At 41.3% G+C, this 22,624-nt stretch overlaps 1 protein-coding gene across 2 annotated transcripts in view; it reads right to left on the bottom strand.

The window, feature by feature from the left end:
• Cdh20 (cadherin 20) overlaps positions 1 to 22,175 on the bottom strand; it is a 64,941-nt gene extending 42,766 nt beyond the window's left edge. Inside the window, exons 1-5 of one of the 2 annotated variants that reach the window (XM_059280404.1) lie at positions 21,930 to 22,175; positions 11,697 to 11,991; positions 11,079 to 11,198; positions 8,609 to 8,776; positions 3,825 to 4,012 (exon numbers count right to left, since the gene is read on the bottom strand). In XM_059280404.1, coding sequence (XP_059136387.1) covers positions 3,825 to 4,012; positions 8,609 to 8,776; positions 11,079 to 11,198; positions 11,697 to 11,991; positions 21,930 to 22,175 — 1,017 coding nt within the window. Of the gene's footprint in view, positions 1 to 3,824; positions 4,013 to 8,608; positions 8,777 to 11,078; positions 11,199 to 11,696; positions 11,992 to 21,929 lie in introns of those variants that run through there. The other variant, XM_059280405.1, reaches the window with a different exon arrangement.
• Between the last annotated feature and the right edge of the window lie 449 nt (positions 22,176 to 22,624).

The raw sequence follows: 22,624 nt of genomic DNA, 5'->3' as shown, positions 1-22,624 counted from the left end.
CCCATATAAGGAGGGTAATTTTTTTTATTACAAAATTTCTGTGTATATTCTTTCCTCAGAATCAAGGTCAAAAACAAAGACTTGGTTTTTTAATAAATAAAAACCCAAAAGCAAAGTTGGGTTTTTATTTCCCAGTGTGTAGCAAGGCCAAAGACCCAAAATGTAGTAAAAAAGTATTACTGCATTAAGTAGTGCCACAATTGGTCTTTCTACGTGTTAAAATTTATATGATGGCATATAAAGGTTTGGTGTGACGGTCTGTATGTCTAAGGTGTAGGTTCTCATTGCATTTCATACTTTGGGGGTATAGTTGTTTTCTAATTGATGCTATGTCACAATTGTCGGGTGCTTAACAGGTGATGAGCTCTGTTGTTAGTGCCCATGCAAGCTGTATGCAGAGAAAGGCATTAGTGCTGTGCGTGAGTCTAGTTTTGCACAGGGTTGATACTGCATGCTCTGGGATTTACTGCTGTCAAAATGTCTCTGAAAGGCTGTGTAGGCAGAAGCGTGCTGAAGGGCTAGCAGGGAGCAAGCCTGATACAGACGAGGCGGCAAATATGTCCACCCGCGTCTCTAAGAGCTCTTCAAATAGTTTCAGGTAAGGTATTGGATCACATAAAGTTGGACATTTTTCGAAGAGTATATAAGATAATGATGATAATTGTAATTCATGACCTATTAGGAGTAGAGAAGTATAGAATTTACGTGTTTTGTGACCTGCCAAAGAGGAGAATGGACCACTCTCTACAATTACTCTTTTTTGCTTGCAGATGGAAGCTAAACTGAAGACTAGAAAATGGCACAATATCATGCTACTCCAGAACAAAGAAAACTCTGAAAATTACATATTTCTAGGCATATTTCAAGCATTTAAGAGACTGAAAATCAATTGACTGATTACTTAAAAGCTAAAATGACACATGTCCTGTGTAGCAATCACCATGGTTGTATGAAGACCCAATTCTTTCAATTCAGCTTAATTTTTCTTTTTGAAAAAGTATGTGCTTTTTAGACAAATAATAGACTTAAGGAAAATAAATCAAAAGCAAAACTTTTGTTTCAATTTTATATGACATTATTAATGACAAAGGAAGATGATGGGTGTGGATCAGACATCTGGGAGCTGTTCCAGACATATGGATTTAACAGTCAATAGCCTTTAAAATGTTTATTACATGTGACTAGTCCATCTACCCAACTTATTGGTCTTTCTCTTAATTATATTTTCTGGCAGCTCATATGTTCAGAAAAGGAATCTAAACAGCCTAAGAAAATGTAAGTCTGTTTTGATTGAACATGGATACTGTTTGGATAATGACATTGAGAGGCAGGGTTCTGGCTTGCAATGTCTAATCTTTTCCACATAAGGGAGTGGAGAAAAGACATTTTTAGTTTGCTCAAATTGTAATATTAATGAATGCATTGTTTTAAAAATGAATACTTATAATGATATCTAATCTATATCTATATAATAATTTAATATGTCACTATTGTATCATTTAGAATTTTTTTTCAAATAAAGTTTAATTATGAAGTATCCTGAAGACTCCATTTTATGATTAATTAATTTTTGAATTAGTGACTTTTGCATTCAAGAAAAAAATAATTATTTAAAGCTTTGGGCATTTTCTAGTGGTTAGTGGTGTGTCAATAGTTGAAACAATATATATAGTAGGAAAATATTTTTAATTCCTTCCCATGCAACATATTGGTATTATTTTTAGTCACCTTATAAGGCTAGCATATATTATTAATTTTCAAAAATAATAAATTATTCTGTTTAATTATATAAATATGTTTGAGGATTCATAAGTCAGTCTTAGTATTTTATACTGTTTCAAGGTCATTATGTGCTGGCCATGAAGATTTCTGGTTGGAGGAATTCAGCATATGTCTGTTCCTTTGCTGTGCTGTAGTTTTGCTATTACCCTAACTTGGTTGGCTTTGGATCAGGTAGGAGGTTTCTGAAGTTCAGTCCTTTGGACACTTCATGTTGATTTGTGAATGAAGTGGTAGAAAGTGATTGCAGTTTCGTGACTCCCTAGGGTTGCTGTGGTTCTACCAGCCACATATGCCGCTGTTTGGGTGATGTCCCAGGCAGATGGATGGCAGTGTTGAGGGCGAGGGAGCTTACTATCAGAGGCCACCTATGTGGCAGCTTGGATAAGGTCTCTGAGTAGACGGCAGCAGGGTAGGGCTAAGGAGATCTTATCACAGATGATATAAGTTGTGACTGCTTGGGAAAAGTCTCTGGGCAGGTGGCAGGTCAGAGTTACCAATGGCTATATGCATGGCTGCTTGGGAAGGATCCCAGGCAGCAGATGGTGGGTGGATCGAGGAGTCTTACCATGTGCATCTGGTGTGAGCAGCTGCTTGGACAAGATCACCAGGAAGGCGGCAGGTTGAGGTAGTTTATAAACAAATCAGTGTTTTATAAATTAAATATTCATTTGTAAGGTATTAGATTCAACTTATTGGTATGTGTGGTATGCATGCATATATGTAGACATGTTTATGTGTGTGTAGGCCTAAAGTTGACAACATCTATCTTGTTTGATTATTCTATATTTAGTGAGGCAGGGTCTTTTACTGAACCTGGATCCCCAGGATCCTGGATCTTTTTAAAATCCTGTACTGGGGTTAAACATAGGCTGCCACAACTGCCCACTTTTTATGTGGGTCTTGGGGAACTCTGGTATTCATGTTCATGCTTTATCCACTGATCCATCTCCTTAGGCCACAAATTCAGTTTTTTAAAAAAGTTTAATGTGGGTTAGTAGATGGCTTGGCCGGTAAAGTACTTGCCACACAAGCATGGAGACCTGAGCTGGATCCCCAGCACTCATGTAAAAGCCAGGCCAAGTGCATGCCTCTAACCCCACCCTAAGGAGGCAAAGGCAGGAGGATTTCCAGGGCTTGATAGTCAATCACTTTCCTGTACATGCATCTGCACAAATACGCATAAACACACATACCCATGTACATACATATGTTGCACACACAAAAATAAAATAAAAGAAGTTTAAAATAGAAAAAATTTACCTTCCATTTATTGAATTTATCCATATGTGCTTTGTGGCACATAAAAAAATGAACATTTCCCTTTAGGGAACTTGGCACCTTGAGATGGAACAAAGAAGTTTTATGTTTGATAAAACTTTTCAAGTTTCATTAGCATTTATGGGTCTTCAAGAAGCAATTAAAAAGTGCTATGTATTATTTATTGATTCATAATAATATAGCTTGCTTTGCTATTTATGGTAAACTGATGTAAAGATGTGGAATTCAAATATTGATTAAGTCATTAACAACATTAGAGCATCAAGCTATAGCATTCTGAGGGGCTAAGGAGAAGTGGCTTATTTGTAATATATCTTTAATAACCCTTTCTATAAAATAATGCCACAGCCAGGGTTTCTGCATGTAAGTCCAAGCAATAAGAGTTGCTTATTAAGCTAGTGTGTGTGTGTGTGTGTGTGTGTGTGTGTGTGTGTGTGTGTGTGTGTATGTATGTGTGTGTGTGTGTGTGTGTGTGTGTGTGTGTGTGTGTGATACGATGTGTCTGAGTGTGGGTGTACCCATGCTGTGTTGCAATGTGGAGGTCAAGAGGAAAGCTTGTGGGAGCTGAATCTCTTCTAGCAATGTAGGTTCTAGGTTGTCAGGCTTCTGTGGAAAGTACTTATACCTGCTGAGCCATCTCATTGGTCCAGGAAAGAGATTTTTTATTGGAGGACTTAAAACACATCTTAATATGCAACCACCTCCACTAGCGTTTAACATGCAAAGTGCCCTGGAAAATGATTTGGAAAAGGAAATGGAATTACCTTCTTCACAGTTATGATGCCAACTTGGAAATTTGGGTCTGTATTAATATCAAAAGTATCTACACCATCTCCATCCACAATAGTATACTTCATCTCTGCATTGATTCCTTCATCCAGGTCCTTGGCAAACACTCTCCCTACAGTGGAGCTAATTGGAGCTGATTCCAGCACACTCATCTGATAATGTTCTGTGAAGAAAAGCAAGAACATACATTCTTGATAATCTGCTACTAAAAACATGATATCAAGCATGCAATGTAAAACATTTTTCATGAATCATAAGTTAAAGCTTAAGTTTTATAGTTTAAAATTTCAGTCCAGAGTCCAAGCAGCCCTATAGCCTATGGGATGTGCTGAATGCTCATAAGGAGGAGTTGAAATAGCTTTACGGAGCCCAAGAGTAAGACAGGGTAACAGTGGAACTCTCACTGTGTCATCCTTCCTTCAGCGTAGTAGGAAGCACCTCAGCTTTAGTATGCCACACGAATGGGGATATTTTTCCAGATGTCATGTTTTTCCTGGGAAGCATAGGATCACAAAGCACATTTGTTCTATCAAATTTCAAATGTCCTAATTTCCATTTATGTCCTGGCTTGTGTGCTAAGGTCCCATCTCTGTGGCCAGTGGCCCAGGGTGGATGGAGACCTGTAAGCATATAGGAAAAACAGAGAGAAAGCCCTTTGAGCTCCACATGTGGACCATCAACATGTTTTTCATAGCTGAGACTATCTGGATGCCTCTGCATGGGCTATTTGTTCTAGTTTAAAACCAAATACCCAAACCAGATCCCACACACAGAAGCTCAGCATTGGTAACATCTTCCTTTTTAAGTTGATGCTCTGATTCATAATTTTTAGTTTATTTTCACCTCTAAAGTCATATACTTGAGACCTTACCTTTTTTTTAGGGCTTATCTTTTTGACATCCTTATTTTATCAATCACAGGCTGGCTAGCTAAATAACAAAAACCATACACATTTTCAATACGATTGTGGTCTCTTATTTTAAATTAATTAGTTTTTGTCTATCTATATGTGTGACTGCATTAGTTTATGTGCATCATGTGCATTCAGGTTCTTGCAGGGTACAGAAGACATCGGACTCCCTGGAACTGGTGAATTGAGATTCTAATTAGTCTTAATAATAAACACCTGGAGTCAGATATAGAGGGTGAGAGCTGAAAGATCAGAGAAGCAGAGCAGCCAGCCACTACTGAGTTCTTACCTCTATGAAATCTCAGACCAAATAGGGCATCCTGTCTCTTTGAATCCTCAGACTGAATGGGAGGTGAGGATACTGTCTCTACCCCCTTATATTCCTGTCTGCACCTCCCTAGTGCTGGGATTAAAGGCATGAGATCCCAAGTGCTGGGATCAAAGGTGTGTGCCACCACTGCCTGGCTCTGTTTCTCTCCTAGACTGAGTCAATCTCGTGTAGCCCAGGGTGGCCTTGAACTCCTGATCATCCTGCTTCCTCCTCCCAAGTGCTGGGATTAAAGGTATGTGCCACCACCACCTGGCCTCTATGGATAACTAGTGGCTAGCTCTGCCCTCTGATCTCCAGGTAAACTTTGTCAGAACACAAACAAAATATCATACAACAAACTGGAGTTACAGTGGTTGTGGGTTGTGAACTGCTTGATGTGGGTGTTGGGAACTGAACCTGGGTCTTCTATGAGAGCAGTAAGCACTCTTAACTCTTGAACCATCTCTATAGCCCCTCTTTTTTTTTATTATACATTGTAAACTATAAGGAAGCCTGAAGCACAGGAGCTGATGTCTCACAAGGATTGTGGGAGACTGACAGCTTACTGTACTCCATCTCCTACAGGAGAAGAATTGATGTTTATTCCTTGCAAGTATGAGCCAGGGATTCTCTACTGTGCCATGCTAAGTTATCAATGGATTACACTTTTTCCCTAGAAACTTTTAGGAAAAACATGCATCTGCCTATAATCTTTTCCAAGAAGGAAAGCTATGCTATGTCTTTAAACACAGTTATAATGTCAGCATGTGTTATAATTTCTACTTTGTATTAGAAATTTATATCTTGAGATCATATTATTATTTTACATGTAGTTCAGTTAAAGGTGATTAAGCTTGTTCAATATAAAAGAGTAGGCATGCCATTTTGTCAACATCCCACAGCTAGTTATGGTAATATTTGTGAGAAAGAAGCTAAATGGAATTCCTACAATAGGGAGTCAGAAGAATAGTAGAGCAGAAGCATTTAACCCAAGGTGGGGTTAAGGAATAATGGAATTATTTAAATTTAGCTTTCACAAATAAATGGAGAAGTACTTAATGATGAGTTAATTTCTTTTGAAAAGTACTAAAGTACTATATTTTAGTGGAAACAGGGTTAATGGGTGAATGTTTAGAAACATAAATTTAAACTAGTTCATATGGTTCCACTTTGTCTTCTGTGAAACACATTCCATATTCTATTCTATCCTAAGTTCTTGATTATCATGAAATTTGAAACAGAGACTACTCAAGGTAGATGTGTTAGAAGGGTGTTAGCATTTTGATTTGGGGGTAAGACTAAAGCCCCAGTCCTTACTGTATTGTGTAATGTTCTAGAGAAGCTGCCATGTTTGGAGGGATGTGTGACTTACCACAAGTGTCCAGATCTCTAAACTTTTGAGCTTTGTAATACCTTGGCCTTCTGCTCCCCCATCCACCTCCTTCAGGGATATCCATTTAGTGTCAAATTTGAAAAATTCAATAATTCAAAATATTTAAGAACCCACTGTGTTCATATGGTGTGCACAACATGAGTCATTTGTGAACTAAAATGGAACTCAGTAAAGCTGCACTAATCACTCCGTATGGAAGTCCACAACTGTTCCTTGATGTACTGCAAACTGTTTGGTGGACCCGTCATCTTAGTAACTTATTCATTTGTATCATTTGTAAAATACTTGCCTGATACTCTTTTTTCTTTCATGAATGGCCATGGGGACTTTGTGCATACCAGTTGTGCATGACTACTTGGGCTCTATTTACATAAATGAAATAAAAGAGTCATTTTGATCTGGCTGGTTCAAAATGTAAGCTATTCAGCTAATAGTCTGGCTTCATTCTGTTTGTAGTTTAGGGGTGTGTGTGTGTGTGTGTGTGTGTGTGTGTGTGTGTGTGTGTGTGTGTATGTTCTTGTGTGCATGTGTGTATACTTGCATGTGGACACCAGAAGTAAACCTTATGTGTTGTTCCTTGGGTGTCTTCCATCTTATTTTGAGAGAGGGCTCCTCACTGGCCTTCAATTTGCCAAGTCTGTTAGGGTTGACCGGGAAATCTCAAGGATCTACTCTTTCTTGACATCCTAGCTCGGGGGTTACAAAAGGGCACCAGCATTCCTGGCGTGTGATTCTGGGGATTGAACTTGGGTCCTCATGCTTGCAGAACAAGCTCTTGAATGGTTGAGCTATTTCCTTAGCTCCATTTTTGCTTGTTTCCCCTTTTCCTGGGTAAGTGTTCAACCTGGAATTGTGTCTGCTGTTTTGGCTTCTCCAGTTTCCTCCCTCCAGGCACTCACTTTTCAAAGTGACATTTCCATTCCTTAAGGACATTCCCCTGAGTGTTTTGTTGTCACTTCATATTCAAATCTGAGTTTTTCTCCCTGCCTGCCACTAGTTCCATTGTGCACCCTCTCTTCTGTCAGCAGTACAGTCCTGTCCCCGCCACCCAGAGGAAGAAGGTTGTCGTCTCTGACTCAACCCTCAGCTGTGGTTCCTCCAGCCAGGAGACTGAGAGTCAGAGTCCATGTTTCTTATTTTTTCCTGCTACACACACACACACACACACACACACACACACACACACACACACACATTCTTCTTGCATTTATTCAACTTTCCACCGATATGACCTCTGATACAGTAATGATTTTGCTGGCTTTGTATCCCTACATGGTGTGTCAAATTGACAGTGCTTGAATGAATGTGGCTTCTTCATCTTGGTGTGTTTCCTTCACTGCCGGTGTAAATCCTGTCTCTTCTTAGTCTTCTGTTTAAGTCTCTTTATCCTGTGAAACCTTCATTTTCACTTGTTGAGAACAAGAAGCCAACTCATGTGCATTTCACAAACTGTTCCCTGATACCTCAGTCTTTCCAGGTTGTAGGATGAGTCAACATAGGGATCTACTTAACTTGCACATTTATGAACCCCCAAGTGCCACACCAAACACTCCTCCTCATTGGCTTTTCCTCTATGAACAGGACATGGGCTCCTTGGGTGGGTTTTAAACTTGAGAGGCAGGGCTTAGTACCTTGTGTCCCCATGCCTCGTGTCCTCACAGATCATGTGTTACTTGGCACCTACTTGTGTATTGCTTGGTTAATGTGGTCAGATGGTGGCCTAGTCAGCTACAGCTCTGGCTCTTTCAGGAAATGTGTTCTGAACTCATTGCCATTCAGACAACTATCTTCTTGAAATTGAGCTCTTGATGGAGCTTTAGTGGTTAAAAACAAATACTACACATGATGATGATTTGTGGCCCACGAAAGTTTAACCCTATTTGAAAAATCTTAGTCTTAGTATTCAATTTTGTGCAGGTGGGCAATGTGGCTATCAGGTTAAAAAATAGGGGGGGAAAGTCAAAAAAGATTCAACAGCGATGAAATAGTGAAAAGGGGTTGAAAAACATTGATTCAGTGCTAGGAAGATGGTTGTGGTGCAGGAAGGTATAAACAAATGACTTTTAATACAAACTGACCTTAAACCTGAACCTCTGGAAAAGGTGGGTCCCTCTGGTCTGAGAGCCATGCTGTGGTTGGTACTTACTCTGGGGAAATCGGGGTGGGTTATCATTGACATCTGAGAGGGTGATGTTGACCGTTGTGGTCCCAGCTAATCCTCCAAGCTGCCCTCCCATATCCTTGGCTTGGATAATCACTTCATAGTATTCTTTGGCTTCTCTGTCCATGTTCATGAGTGCTGTTCTGATTACACCTGCAGAACAGGAATTGTTTTAAAAAGCAAAACCACACAGCTAGCTTTCTGAGGATTCATCCGTAGTTGTCTCCCTTGTGTACTATAAATACCTAACACCGAGAAGCACACCGCCTGTTTTTATGAAACTTATGATTTTAATCCCAGCTTCAGAAAGGCACCGTGTGAAACAAAGGACCACGACAGAGACACCCATCAGGAAGGGCCCAGAGGCTTCGTCCTTGGCAACATTACTGAGGCAGAACAGGAGGTGGCAGCAATGGTTTTTTTTACAGATAACTTGCAGTCTATGGCAACTGGACTGTAGTCTTTACCTGGGCTTTGAGTACAGAAAACAAAGCTACATGTGTCTACAAATCTGTGGTTTTAGATAATCCCCTGGCTCCTTCTGCCTTTAGCCCTAGAGCCCTTGTAGTGTGAATGACTCTTAGATACTGGCTCCTAGTATGATTTCCCTGCTTCCCCTCTGCCTGGAGTAGGGATGAAACTTGATTAGACTTCCCTTTTGTTTACGTTCCCTGTATTGTTTTCTTCTGCTTACTTCTGTGCCTTACTGAGTTCCTTAAGCACGGAGGGCCAGAAAGACTCAATGCGTGCTGTTTATTTTTACCATGCATGAAAGATTAACTTTCCCATACAGTTCAGAGCAGAAGCAGCATGGAGGGGTGGGGACCGGATTTCATTTAAGAAGAGGGGTCTAAACCAGATGCATAGAAATATAGGATTCTGATCCTGCCAGGGATGTGCAGAGTTTTATCTCCTGTTTAAACCTTCAGCTTAGAAACTCTGGCTTTCATACACGTGAGGGGAAGGTTTAGGATATGGCCTGTGGTTAAAGGGCATTCTGCATGGAAAGGCAAGCGTGTAGGGACAGAGCCTGCCTGAGTTCCCTCCTATGATATATGAGGGGCAATCACTGATACTATTCTGAAATGAAATGTGCTGCATTTTTTCTTGTACATGCCTCTTGGCCAAAGCAATGACAATCTTTTCATGTATTTTTGACCTTACCAGTACAGATGCCCCTCACGGGCATTGTCAGAATAATGTAAAATACTTCTGAGGATATAGAGGACATGCGACCCTGTTCCTGCCTGTGGTTTTCTTCCCTGCGGGCATCCCTTCATTCTTCCTCCCCTTCTCCATTGGTAGAGTCATTGAAGTTTCTGTTTTATAGACATCTCTAACTTGATCTTTTCTTTTCCCTCCCCACTAATTTACAGTTTCTCATGTTTTACCTTTATGATACCATTTTCTGAATGTCTGGCTAACTTGAGGTTGTATAGAAAAAAAAATTCTATCAGGTTAGTAATAATAGAGATGTATTTCTCTTCTTTCAAATAAAGAGATGACCTTGGCTGTTCACCAGTGAGTTTACCTCTGTGGTTGTTTCTTTGCTCAGGTTCCTTCCCTTAGGTCTGTTTTCCCTCTGTAAAGTGGGAGCAATAATACTTCCTATCTTTTTACTTGGGAGGTTAAAAATGGTTGTGTTTATGAAAGTGCTTGGAGAAGGAGAATCCTGGCACAAATGTAAGACAACAATGATGCAGTAGTTATTCTGCCCAATACAGACACTAAAGTGATTTCCCTCGGTGGGAGAAAACAGATGAGCCCTGTGGTCAACATTCCTTGAAACAAGCCAAGCCCCCAGGCTTCAGTCTCTCCTTCTCTGCCATGCTGCTGCTTCTCAGTTCTGTTCTCTTTGCCATCCCCCCTTGTTAGAGCAACCACCATGAGGCTCTTCCTTTCTAGGGCCATATCCATGTGCTGTTGCCTGCTTCATCAAAACACACCTGCTCAGCAGCCATTCACTCTGGCCTTGCATTTTGCTTAGCAAGGGTTGGCTCAGCAGAGATAACATCAGGGGTGATGATTAGCACTTAACTTTCCAATTTCCTTATCTGAATGAATCCTGATGGTCAGCTGAATGATTGCCCAGAAGGCTCTGTGATTCTAGCTGTGGAGCAAGCCCAGGTGAATGTGGCAATCTTCTTTGATCTTGTTGGAGTTATAGAAGACCTTAAACCTTGGTAAATAAATATAGACAAGGGAGTTTTGGGGAGGAGGTGAGGAGACTGTCTCTGTAGGCAGGGCTTTGGTGTTAATCAGCAACACATGCACACTGTCTCACCCTGCTGGTAGTTATAATGTGCTCTCCTAATCCTAAAGATTATGTCAGTCTTTTCTGTGTAATATACTCCCTGGAGAGTCCTTGGTCAGAAGAGTTGAGTCTGTCCTAAATAGGAAACACAAAGATTAATGAATAAGCAATCACCTCTGACTTGACACTTGTACTATATACCTGTTTTGGAGTCCACAGAAAAATATGGCTGGCCCTGGAGAATGCTGTACACTACCCGGGCACTGTTCCCATAGGTTGGATCATCAGCATCTGTGGCTGTCACTTGGATAACAGAGGTACCTAAGGGAGAGAAGTGGGAGAAACCTGTTCAAGTGTAGTTATAAAGAGCTGGTTTATAATCCTGAACCATCAAACTTAAAACATTTTGCCGAGTTCCCTTTCTAAATCAAGCTTTGTTAACCCCTATCTTGTTACTTAATGGGGATGGTAGTTATTTGTGCTTGAATTCTTAGTAACCAGTAAAAGCAACATTGCCTATGTGGTCCTATTTGTTTATTGGTAACAGCCAGTATTTACCCTTAACAATCAAATATATTCCATCAGCCATCTAATTCATAGTTTATTCTTAAGGAATCAGAACTGGAAGACACTGGAAGATTTATTATTGCTTAATGTGCCTGCTTCCAGTATCTACATAGCTTTCTACCTGCTGAAGGAGTTGGTGGTCACTTTGGCTTCACTTTTATGACTTGTGCAGATTTTCTCCTCTATGTACATAGTAGGATCTCCTACAGTGTTATCTACTGTTTGTGAAAAATCAGCACATCCCCAGCTTACCTACTGGTGACATTTCTGGCACAGTGGCAATGTAAGGTCCGTCCAGGAACTTGGGCTCATTGTCATTGATATCTTGGATTTTGATGATGAACTCTGATTCTGGCTCCATTGGCCGACCTGTCCGCCTATCTAGGGCTTGAGCCCTTAAAGTGTATTGGGCTCTTTCCTCTCGGTCCAGCCTCTGAATGGCATGGATGTCCCCAGTGGTGTCGTCAATAGTAAACACAATGCCTGCTCCTTCTCCTGAAAGGATGTATTTGATGGATCCATCTCCTCTGTCCATATCTGAATGAAGCTGGGGACAAAAGCATTGAAATATCATTATGGATATGCATAGGTGTTGGGAATAAATTGATTTCCACTTTTGTACAGACTTAAGACTCCCTTTACATAGGAATGTTCTTTCCACTTCAGTGTTTAGAAAATCTTTCTGTAAACAACTGTCATGCTTTAAAATGATGAGTAAAGAGAAATACAGAAAGTTTTCTATGTCATATTCAGTATTTTGATCTTAATTTTTTAAAATCCTTGAGAAACATAGAAGACACCCATAGAAATAGGAGCAAGTTTAAGGAGAAAGCTTGTCCCTTCATTCAAGGAAAAGAAAAGACAAAGGACAAGTCTAAATATCTTATAGTTAAAAATAAGTGGTGGCACAAGCCTAGAGGCAGACAGATCTCTTGAGTTCAAGGCCAGTCTGGTCTACAGAGTGAGTTGTAAGGCAGCCAGGGCTACACAGAGAAACCCTGTCTCAAAAAAAACTAAATAACTAACTAATAGGTTAGGTTGATTTCTGGAATGTCATAAATTTTATGACAGTTCAAATTGGCTTAAAAGATGTTGAAATGACTCATTGTAGGGCTGACACCAGGGACCACAAGATGCCTGATGATTTACATTTGATTCCTAGGACTCCATGATGGAAGGAGAGAACTGACTCCAAAAATCATCCTTTGACTTCTGTACATGTGCCCATGCATGTAAACACACACACACACACACACACACACACACACACACACACACACACACACAAACTAAATAAATACAATAAAAATTGAAAGATAAAGGCCATTATATATAGGAAGTAGAATGTGACTTTCACAGACTCCTGTGAAGCTTCAAATTCTGAGACTCCCAACTTCCTAGTTTCCTATTTAAGACTATGTTTGCTTATGATTCAGGTGTCAAGTGAGCTTAAATGCTGATTGTGTGTGTGTGTGTGTGTGTGTGTGTGTGTGTGTGTGTGTGTGTTTTACAACACTGTCTCTCTTTTTTGGTAGGACTCATTCTTGGATTCAATTGATTCACTAAGATCTATGTGTGGATGGCTGAGTTAGAGACTTGTTTCTCTGCTCACCTGATTGTATTTTTCTCAGATTGTTTTTTAAAAATTATTTTATTTTTATGTGCATGAGTGTTTCGCCTATGTGTATGTCTCTGCACTACTTACGTGCCTGGTGCCTGTAAAGGCCAGAAGCGTATCAGACCTGCTAGACCTGGAGTTGCAGAGAACTGTGAGCCACTGTGTGTGCTAAGAATCCAACCAGGGGCTGCTGGAAGAGCAGCTGCTCTTCTTAACCACTGAGCCATCTTTCCGGCCCCATCTTCTCACATTTCTCCAAAGAAATCTGGGAGCACCATTTTACCTCTGCCTTAGAAACACATCTGTCTTGATAACTGCACATAATGTGTATGGACAGCAAACATGCTTAGATTTTGTGTTAACTGTTGGCCTCTCTCAAAAAAATCAGCAAAATCATTAAGTTTAGTAAGCACCACTGACTCTGCTGCTGTCTATGTTTTCAGCACCAAAGATTAAATCATAAAGCAGACAAGTGTTAGGCTTAATGCTGCAAGCCCAATGTATCTGATCTGAATATGGTCTATGTCAGTTATCATGATAAGTGTCCTTGTCATGAGTAAATACACTGTCTCTAACCCTTAATTTTCTCATATTATAAACGGAGAATAGCATTAATTCTAAGGGTTCCTGGGATCATTAGAAATTAATGTATGTAAAATACGAGCACTGGTCCTTTCCCCTTTCCCATAGTAGGAAAGCTATAAATGGGGCCAGTTATGGTGATGACATACCTGCTGAAAGAAAGGGATATTAGAAGGACATTAACATACCCAGTTCTCTTCTGCGACCTTCAAGCCTCCAGGAGAAAACCTAGCTAGAGCTAGAGAACTTGTTGTTATGCAGATCCCATTGGCCAGGGCCCCTGAAGCTTTGGAGGGGCCCTGGCCCCCACCCCTCTGAAGATTAATGTATAGGGACACTCAGGGAACACCTGAAAGTGTAGTCACAGCCTCCTCAGACAGGGATGGCTTTAGAGGTTGGGACTGTTTTGAACTAATCTCAAACTTATTTCTGGCCAAGTCATACTGCCTAGGGAATGAAGCTGTGCCTTATCTACAGAAGGAAAATAGGAGAATAAAATCACCCAAAAAATAGCTTTAGATTGCTTTCTGCTTAAAAGTATTCTATATAGGATATGACAGTCTCACATTTCTTTATTCTATATACACTATTATCATGAAAATATTCTATTTATGCAGTTTAAAGAGCAAGGGGAAAAAGCCCAGCACTTATTGTGTAGAAGTAAAAGACGTTTAGTTTGGAACTGGGCACAAAGAAATGAAGATCACTCCCTTTGGAGCTGTGCTCCCCAGCACCACGGAACTGGGTGGAGAAAGACAAAAAGTTCAGGGGCTTCTTAAATCATGAGATTAAAAACACTACATATGTGTATTTCCATGTATAACTGTAAGACACGTGGCATTTGACCTGCAATAAAACAGGTTAAGGAATGACAAGTTATAATGGACACAGAGCTTGACACATTAAGCACAGTTGATGCCATGACAGGCCAAGTGTAAGTAGCCCGCTTGAGAGTAGGCTTAATAAACAACCAAAGCTAGCACTGCTGAGAGGCAGCCATGCTTCCTAAGGCTGATGAGGCTGGTTAGGGTGAAATGGGATCAGTGCTGAAGCTCACATCCCTTCCCTTGCTTCCCTCTACATGAGAAGACACTGAGGAGCCTTTGGAGACAGTTCTCTGGAGGTGAAGGCTATGTAATCACTGTGGTGTCTGTTGTGGTGTACAGGCTCAGGCTCCAGCTTTTGCAGGAACCTAATGTTACCTTCTTTTTAAGGGGTAGCATCTTTCAGGTGCTTCTGAGTGTGTCTACAGGATTTTAAGGTGTCCTGGTTGGTTTTGTTGTCAACTTGACACTCTGAGAAGAGTGAACTTCAGTTGAAGAATTGCCCCCATCAGATGGCCTGTGGACATATCTCGGGGACGGGAGGGGGAGCATTTTCTTGATTGCTGATTCTTGAAGAACGGCCCAGCCAACCACTTGCAGTCCCATCCCTTGGTGGTGGTGGACCTGGGCTATATAAGAAAAGTAGTGGAACTTAAACTGGAGAAGAAGCTTGTAAGCAGCATTCCTCCATGGTTAATGCCTTTGCTCCTTCTTGAGTTTCTGCCTTGACTTCCCACAGTGAAGGATGTTATGGAATACATTTTCCTCCTCTGATTCTTTTGGTCAGAGTGGTTTATCATAGCAACAGAAAGCAGACTAGAACCTAAGGGGGAGGGGAGTAGGGCTCCTATAGTAAAGTAGGAAGGGCCTTTCATGCACAGAAAGCATATTAGCTATGAAAGTGGATTACACAGATCTGATTTCTGAGGAATATAATTGTATGTCTCCAGGATCCTCTCAGGAAACAAGTCCTCTACCAGTTAGTTGTTTTAATAGCAATGAAGGTAGAGGGAACATTGGGATACCAGATTTACAGACTCTGGGAAATACCCAGGGAACCTTCTGGCAGGGACAATAGGTTAGGGGAAGAAGTTAGGAAATTTTGGCCTCTAAATGTGGGAGGCCCCTTTTCAGACTGGGCCTGAAAGTCTCTGAGAAACATTACTGCTTAAATATGGTTTCAGGAGTTTGGATGAGTCCTCCCAGGAGCTATCTCCTCTGACACAGAGAGTCGTAGGGAGTGTTAGTATTCCTGAGGGGGCCAGATAAGGATGAGAGTTTGAAAAAACCTCCAAGCTAGATCAACTGATGGTGAAATAAGGGAACAAGTCTCGTCTCCTCTAGCCTCCTGCCTTCCCTTTGGTACAATCCAGCTCTGTCACAGAGTGGAGCTTGGACAGGTGACTATTGAGGTGAGGGAAACTTTAAGGAGCTTGAAGTCAATAAAGAAATGTACATGGAACATTTGGTTTTTGAGCCACAGAATACCCATTTGGTTGTAAAACTGCAAAAGAGGACAGGAAAAGTTCTTTTCTAAAGCACTTAGAAAATTGGTATTAAAATGTTTTACCTTTATACATATTTATTCCAGCTAATGCTAAGTGAACTCCAGCTACAGCACTTAAATACATTCTGGGAAGACATCTTTCCCTTAGAAATCTTCTAGACAGATAAATGGATATCTCTTATACTCACAAATCTAGTCTTTAAGATCTTAGCCAAAATAAAAGTGAATGCTGGGAAGTATGTGTACATGGAAAAAAATCTCAGTTGATTTAGGATTTGGGGAACAGGTGGTTTTCACACCCTTTGCCAGTGAAGTTTCTTTGAGTGCTCAGTGATGTTCTGGAAAGGCACTGAGTGAGACTTCTAATTGTGGTTACACCGTGGCCTTGCAATCCTTAGTCTCTGCATGGCTGACTACAGGCCTGTGCCCAAGCAGATCTCTCCATACCCGCTCCTCACGTGTGTCAATAGAATCTAGCTTTAACTCCACAATGCTATGTTCCTGAGAACCCTGGTGTGGGTTTTACAAGGTCATACCAATTAAAGCTGATCATTGTTGCCATATTCCTTCCTGAAATAAGCAAATACTCTGGTATGCTCTCTAAACACATTTTCCAGGGCTTTAGGTGACAAGCTGACTGTCTCTGTGTAAAGAGAATGAAAGATGGATGGATTCTCTTTCAAAAGAAAGTAGAGGGGGAAAGTACATGGATGAGTGAATAAGTATCTGTGTGGAGAGTGATGTTCTGGTACGGGGTAAACCCCAGTGTGCTGACTGGGACCGGTGACTGAGGAGGCATGTGAATGTGTCCTGGGTTGAGCGTGCTTACTCTTAGAGGTTGTTGCACGTTTACATCTTCCCAGCATCAGTGAGCATTGAGTAAGCAAATCTTTAGGTTCCTAATACTACTGCACTTGTCTGGGTGTTGCCATGGATAAATTTCAAGTCACTGGCCAGCTATTTTCAGAGCATTGGGAAAGAAAACCTATGACTGTGGGGCAAGACTGAGGGCTATGGAGAGCTGTGCTTTCCTTCCCCTAGTGTAACCTGGCTGGTTAAGAGAACCTAGTCCCCCATGCCTAGTTCCTTAGGTTGTATTTACCCCACAGCCTTGTTATAATGGTCTGTCTGCTTCATGTGAATGTGGCTGAAAGCACTAGGGTGGTCCACTACAATAGTAATTGACATGTTCCTTCTGCACTATCATTTTGGCTGCTTTTGTTCTGGGTCTGGGAGGTGATATAGACAATACTGGAAAGTAACACCACTATTTCTGTCTTTTAAAAGAGACAAGACAACCCTAAATTATATGAGAGTATAACATAATTACCGGATATTAGTATGCTATTTTCTGAAATGTATTTTAGTAATAACCACAGTTACTTACTGTTTTGCAACTACCAAGGAGCTGGATGTCTTCAGCACTCTGAATAGACTGAAGAAATGTTCATGATGTAAACAGTTTTTAGGGTGGACCCTGTGCAATTTGAATGCCACTTAAGAGAGGTAGCCATAGGATATATATACTTGTCAGGACAGTAGTGTGAACACACACCTGGCCTGAGTGTTAAGTGATGGGTGGAGGCCCGAAGAAAACACATCTTGGCCCTGTGTGAGAGGGTCTGATGAAGAGGATGTTACTGAATCATATGTTGATTCAGAAGGTTGGCATACTGAAGCAGGTGCTTTCAAAAGAAAAATGACCCCAGAGGAATCATTCCCCAGGGAAACTAGGTGGCACCTGCGCAGTTAATCTGATCTTGAGGAACAGAGAATCATGGTAATGCAGAAACAGAGAGGAAGAAGTGAATCCGAGAGAAACTGGCAAAGATGCTGACAGGATATCTGTGGTGACTAACTGTGCAGAAAGGATAGAGAAGATAAAGGAGGACCTGGAAGCTGGGCAGTTTGCAGCAGCATTAGGCATGCTTTAGGAGGTGCTGCGTTCTCAGAACGAACTCTGTGGCACTACTGTTACTATTGAGCACTCCAAAATCACAATGAGGAAATCTCAGAGTACTGTGCTAAGCACTTTATGTGCATCAGTTTTGGCAATCTTTACCATACCATGAGGTGGTCACTTATTTACTCACTCACTAACCATCTTTTTGGCTTCCTTTTTTGTGTCAAGTGACAATTTTAGTGCTGAGGACAAAAGGAGAACAATGTTCTTGCCTTCATGGAGCTTCTAGTCTAGTCTAGGCTTCAGATACCAAACATGTAACTCAAAAATACTGGAGGCTGTGATTATTGCTGTGGAACAAGCATTGGTGAGAGACTTAAAAATCATTTATTATTTTATGTGTGCATATGCCTGTCTCAGTGCCTGAATAGGTATCCGATCTCCCAGAGCTGGAGTTACTGGTGGCTGTGAGCCATCTCCTATGGGTACTAGGAATGGAACTTGGATCCTCTGGGAAGAGCAACAAGAGCTCTTAAACACCGAGCCATCTCCCAGCCACAGGTGGTGATAGACTCTCACTTAGGGTTCTGCCCTAGAGAGGGGCCCAGGAAAGCTTAGGTTCAACATGAGCAGACAGAGGAAGAGGCACCCACTATGGAAGAAACCAGAGGAATTCCATTTCACTGTAGGGGAACCATCCAGAAATACCTTGCAAATTGTGGGAACTGTGAAAGGCCATGTTTCTGGAACATAAGAACCAGACAGAGAGTAGCATGAACATGGAAGGACCCCAGAGGCAAGTGGGTCAGCGAGCTACAGGGGAACACATGGAAGGCCTCTTTCCACCTCAATGCAAAGACATGGAAGAGATGTAAGTTGAGTGGTGGGGATATAATCTGATTGCCTTTTTACAAAGGTCACATGTGGAGAATATGTTGAAATGTGGGTAGACATGAGGAGAGTGTCTGGGAAACTAGGCAGGAATTCACTTAGGTGAAAGATATTGGTGGAAGTACAGACTGGAGAGATGAAAGGTTTGGGATTTATTTTGGCACGGGAACAACAGCATTTTAGGTGGAAAGAATGCAAAGTGTTGAGAAAGAAAAAGAAGCTATTAAATAGTTGCTGTGTGTGCATGTGTTTATATGTGTAATGTTTATGTATATGTGTGCACATGCACATGTGTATGAATGTGGGCATGCATATACCATGGTGTGATGTAGTGGGGTCAGAGGAAAACCTCTCTTTTGTGTTTTGTGTTTGAGACAAAGACTCTTCTATGTTGTTGGCCACTATATATGCTAGGACAGCTAGCTGGCCCACACGTTGTCTGGAAGTCTGCTTTACCTCCCATCGGATGTAGAGACATTAGGATTATAGATGTACTTCACTGGATTTACATGGGTTCTGGGGATTTGAGCTAAGGTCTTCACACTTGCATAGCAGACACTTCAACCACTGAGCCACGTCTCCAGCCAGACTATTAGGTCTTCCTTTCTAGAACAGGAGGCTGGCAATGCTGAGACAAGAAAGACTGGGGAAGGGGGATTTGAAAGAGTAAGAGTTTCTTATGAGAGATAACACATTTGGGCCCATGTATCATAGACATGAAGGTACCACATATTCCCTAGGATTTATGAATCCAAGGCATTTAGCATTTTAGAAAGAGATGGAGGTTTTATAGTTATTGACCTAGAGATGGTGGTTAAAACTATAGGCGTGAAACTGGAGAGAGCACCAGGAGTTAAGAGCACTTGTTGGTTTTGTAGAGTACACAGGTTCAGTTTTCAGCACCCCATAGATAGCTCACAACCTCTTGTAACTCCAGTTTCAGAGTATCTGGTGCCTTTTCTGGTCTCTGTGGGCACTGCACATGTACAGTGCACATGAATACATTCAGGCACATAGTTGTCTTATCTGCACAAAATAAAAACAAGTAAATCTTGAGGGGCATTGAACTTTGCACTTGCAACTATTTCATAGTCTCAATCCAGAGTAAGGGGGCAATTAAAGGAAAAGAGATGTTTGAATGCATTGAAATAAACTTTTAAAGAGAGGAAAAGAACAGTGCACAAGCAAGCCCAGCAAGTCTGCTAGGAGTCATGTATGGGCAGACAGGGGATGGGGTGAAGCAGATCAGCTCACTAGTGATGGTGTCAGCTAGCACAAGGCCAACAGCTGAACCTAAACTAAAGAAAGAAACCAGCATTGTGATGGACATTGGCACTGCGATGGTTCAGAAGGCGGTCAGCAGTGCCCAAGGCTGTGACTGGGAATTTTCGTAAAATGATGTCACTGAGCAATCAGTGCAGAAGTTCTGAGCATTAGCGGAAACAGCTTCATGGCTGTGGTGGAGAGAGGGCTCGGTACCTGGATTAAGAAGGGACCAGCAGGGGCTGGAGAGGTGGCTCAGCAGGTAAAAGTGCTTACCAGTTTTGCAGAGGACCTGGTTTAGTTCTCATACAACTGTCTCTAACTCCAGCTGCAGGGGGCCCAATGTTCTCTCTGGCCTCAGCAGTCATTGCACTCAGACATGCTCATGTATGTGTGTGTGTGCACACACACATACTCTCTCTCTGTCACACACACAATCTTAAACATTAAAAAAATAAGGGAGCGGTTGGTAGATAACTATGGACACTGTTGAGTTCTCTGGTTCACAGGGCTCCTTGGAAGTTCTTATCAGGACTGAGTATGGAACCACATGGTTTGTGTCTTATGCTACTACACATTCCCTAGGATTCATGAATCCAAGGCTTTTAGTGTTTTAGAGAGAGAGATTTTATATTTATTGACCTAGAGATGGTGGTTAAAACCACAGGCATGAGACATATGTTGGAAACATATGCATATAGCTTTGGTGCTAAACAAGTGTTTAAGTTATCATCTGAATGAATTATTTATTTTCTAATTAATTTCTTGTCTCCCACTCTCTCTCCCTTGGTTGATTTCATAAGATGGTTTCTGATTAACATCCAAATAAGGCAAACAGAAGAGAAAGCCCGGATTAAAAAATGAAATGATGATAGACAAATTAAGGAGCTTTGAATATATAGTTTATAAATATATTAATTGTTTGTCTCCAACTAACCCCAAAGCAGTCATATTAGGAAATTTTGAAGGAAAGATGTTTTATCCTTTTGTTGTTGATTTTCATTAAACTTAGGTCTCAAGTTAGACCTATAGAAATGCTTTAGGAACACATGCACATGCACATGCACAGGCACAGGCACAGGCACACGCACACGCACACGCGCACACACACACACAGCATGAACTTTTAACTTTTTCCATTGTGTTGCTCCCTGAAGGTTGCTGCCACCCCCGTTAAGGGTTGCATTGTTTTTGAAGGTCTGAGGCTTTTCCTACTAAAACATGGTTGTGTTTCTTCCCACTGAATAGAGGCATAGAAAAGGAGAGAGTCTTCTTTCTGACTTTGTCTCACAAAGCAAAGCTGTATTTTAGCTAGTGGTCAACTAATGTCTTTTGTTTGTTTTTGCTCTTTTGGGGGGCACGCCACTCAGCTCCCAAATAAACTACACACAGAGTCTTATTACTTATAAAAGCCCAGCCTTAGCTTGGCTTGTTTCTAACCAGCTTTTCTTTACCTAAATTATCCCTTCTGTCTTTCGCCTCTGGGCTTTTTCCTTACTCTGTGGCTGGCTGGGTAGCTGGGTGGCTGGGTATCTGGGTGGCTGGCCCTTGATGTTTTCCTCTTTCTCTGGCTACTTCTTTTCTCTTCTCCCAGATTTCTCCCTCTATATATTCTCTCTGCCTGCCAACCCTGCCTATCCTTTCTTCTGCCTTGCTATTGGCCAGTTCTTTATTATACCATCAGGTGTTTTAGAGAGGCACAGTAACACAGCTTCACAGAGTTAAACAAATGCAACATAAACAAAAGTAATACACCTTAAAATACACCAACAAATATCCCATTAGCATTCTGGACCTCAGACATAGGCTAAGTGATCATTCATATTCAACTCACATTAATATTCAATTTTGACACCAGATCTCCTGGGGATTTCTCTTTCTACCAGGCACATCTTACCTTGCCAACATACAAAGGGTCAGTCCCAGTGTACTCTTCTAGCACAAAAAACTGATTCCAAACCCAGCTCCTCTTGCTTCGCTGATGTGACTGTTGCCTGTCTGGGAAGAGCGTTTCTAGTTGAACTCCTGGCATTGGAGTGCTGGAGAGAACGGTCGTTGTAAGGTCCATCAGTGCCCAGAAGTACAAGGACGTGCCAAGTCCAAGCCGGCTCTTTGCATTGCTCATTCTACCCGTAGTCCACATGGGCTTGCAGGAGTTCCACAAGTTAAGTAGGGCGGGAAGCAGTGGGGTTGAGTATCTTCCAAATAACACAAGTCACACCACAGGTTGTTGGAAACTCATTGCTTCCCAAAGGAGGTCCCCATTCAAGTCAATCTGCTTGGAGTGCAAGTCCTGTCAAGTTAAGGGAAACACTGTCAGGGGATTCCTTCCTGGGGGCTGCTTGCAAGTTTTCCAGAAGTGGCAGCAAATGTTTGGTTTTCTGCTCAGTGAGTGAGCTGATTATCCCTTAAGAAATGTCTCCTTATAAGTAGTATTTTGACTATAAAAAGACAATGTATCTTGCTATAATCGGATCCAAACATTTGGATCTGGATTCTAAGACAATAAAACCAGTACACAAAAAAAAATCGTCTTCTCAACAGTAGCTTACCTTGACGGCTAGACTGTGTTATTGATTAGCTTGAAAAATT

Source organism: Peromyscus eremicus, chromosome 15 (genome assembly GCF_949786415.1).
Source record: "Peromyscus eremicus chromosome 15, PerEre_H2_v1, whole genome shotgun sequence".
Classification (NCBI taxonomy): Eukaryota; Metazoa; Chordata; class Mammalia; order Rodentia; family Cricetidae; genus Peromyscus; species Peromyscus eremicus.
The sequence above is the reverse complement of the archived record's forward strand: the minus strand, read 5'-3'. Positions and strand labels throughout refer to the sequence as shown.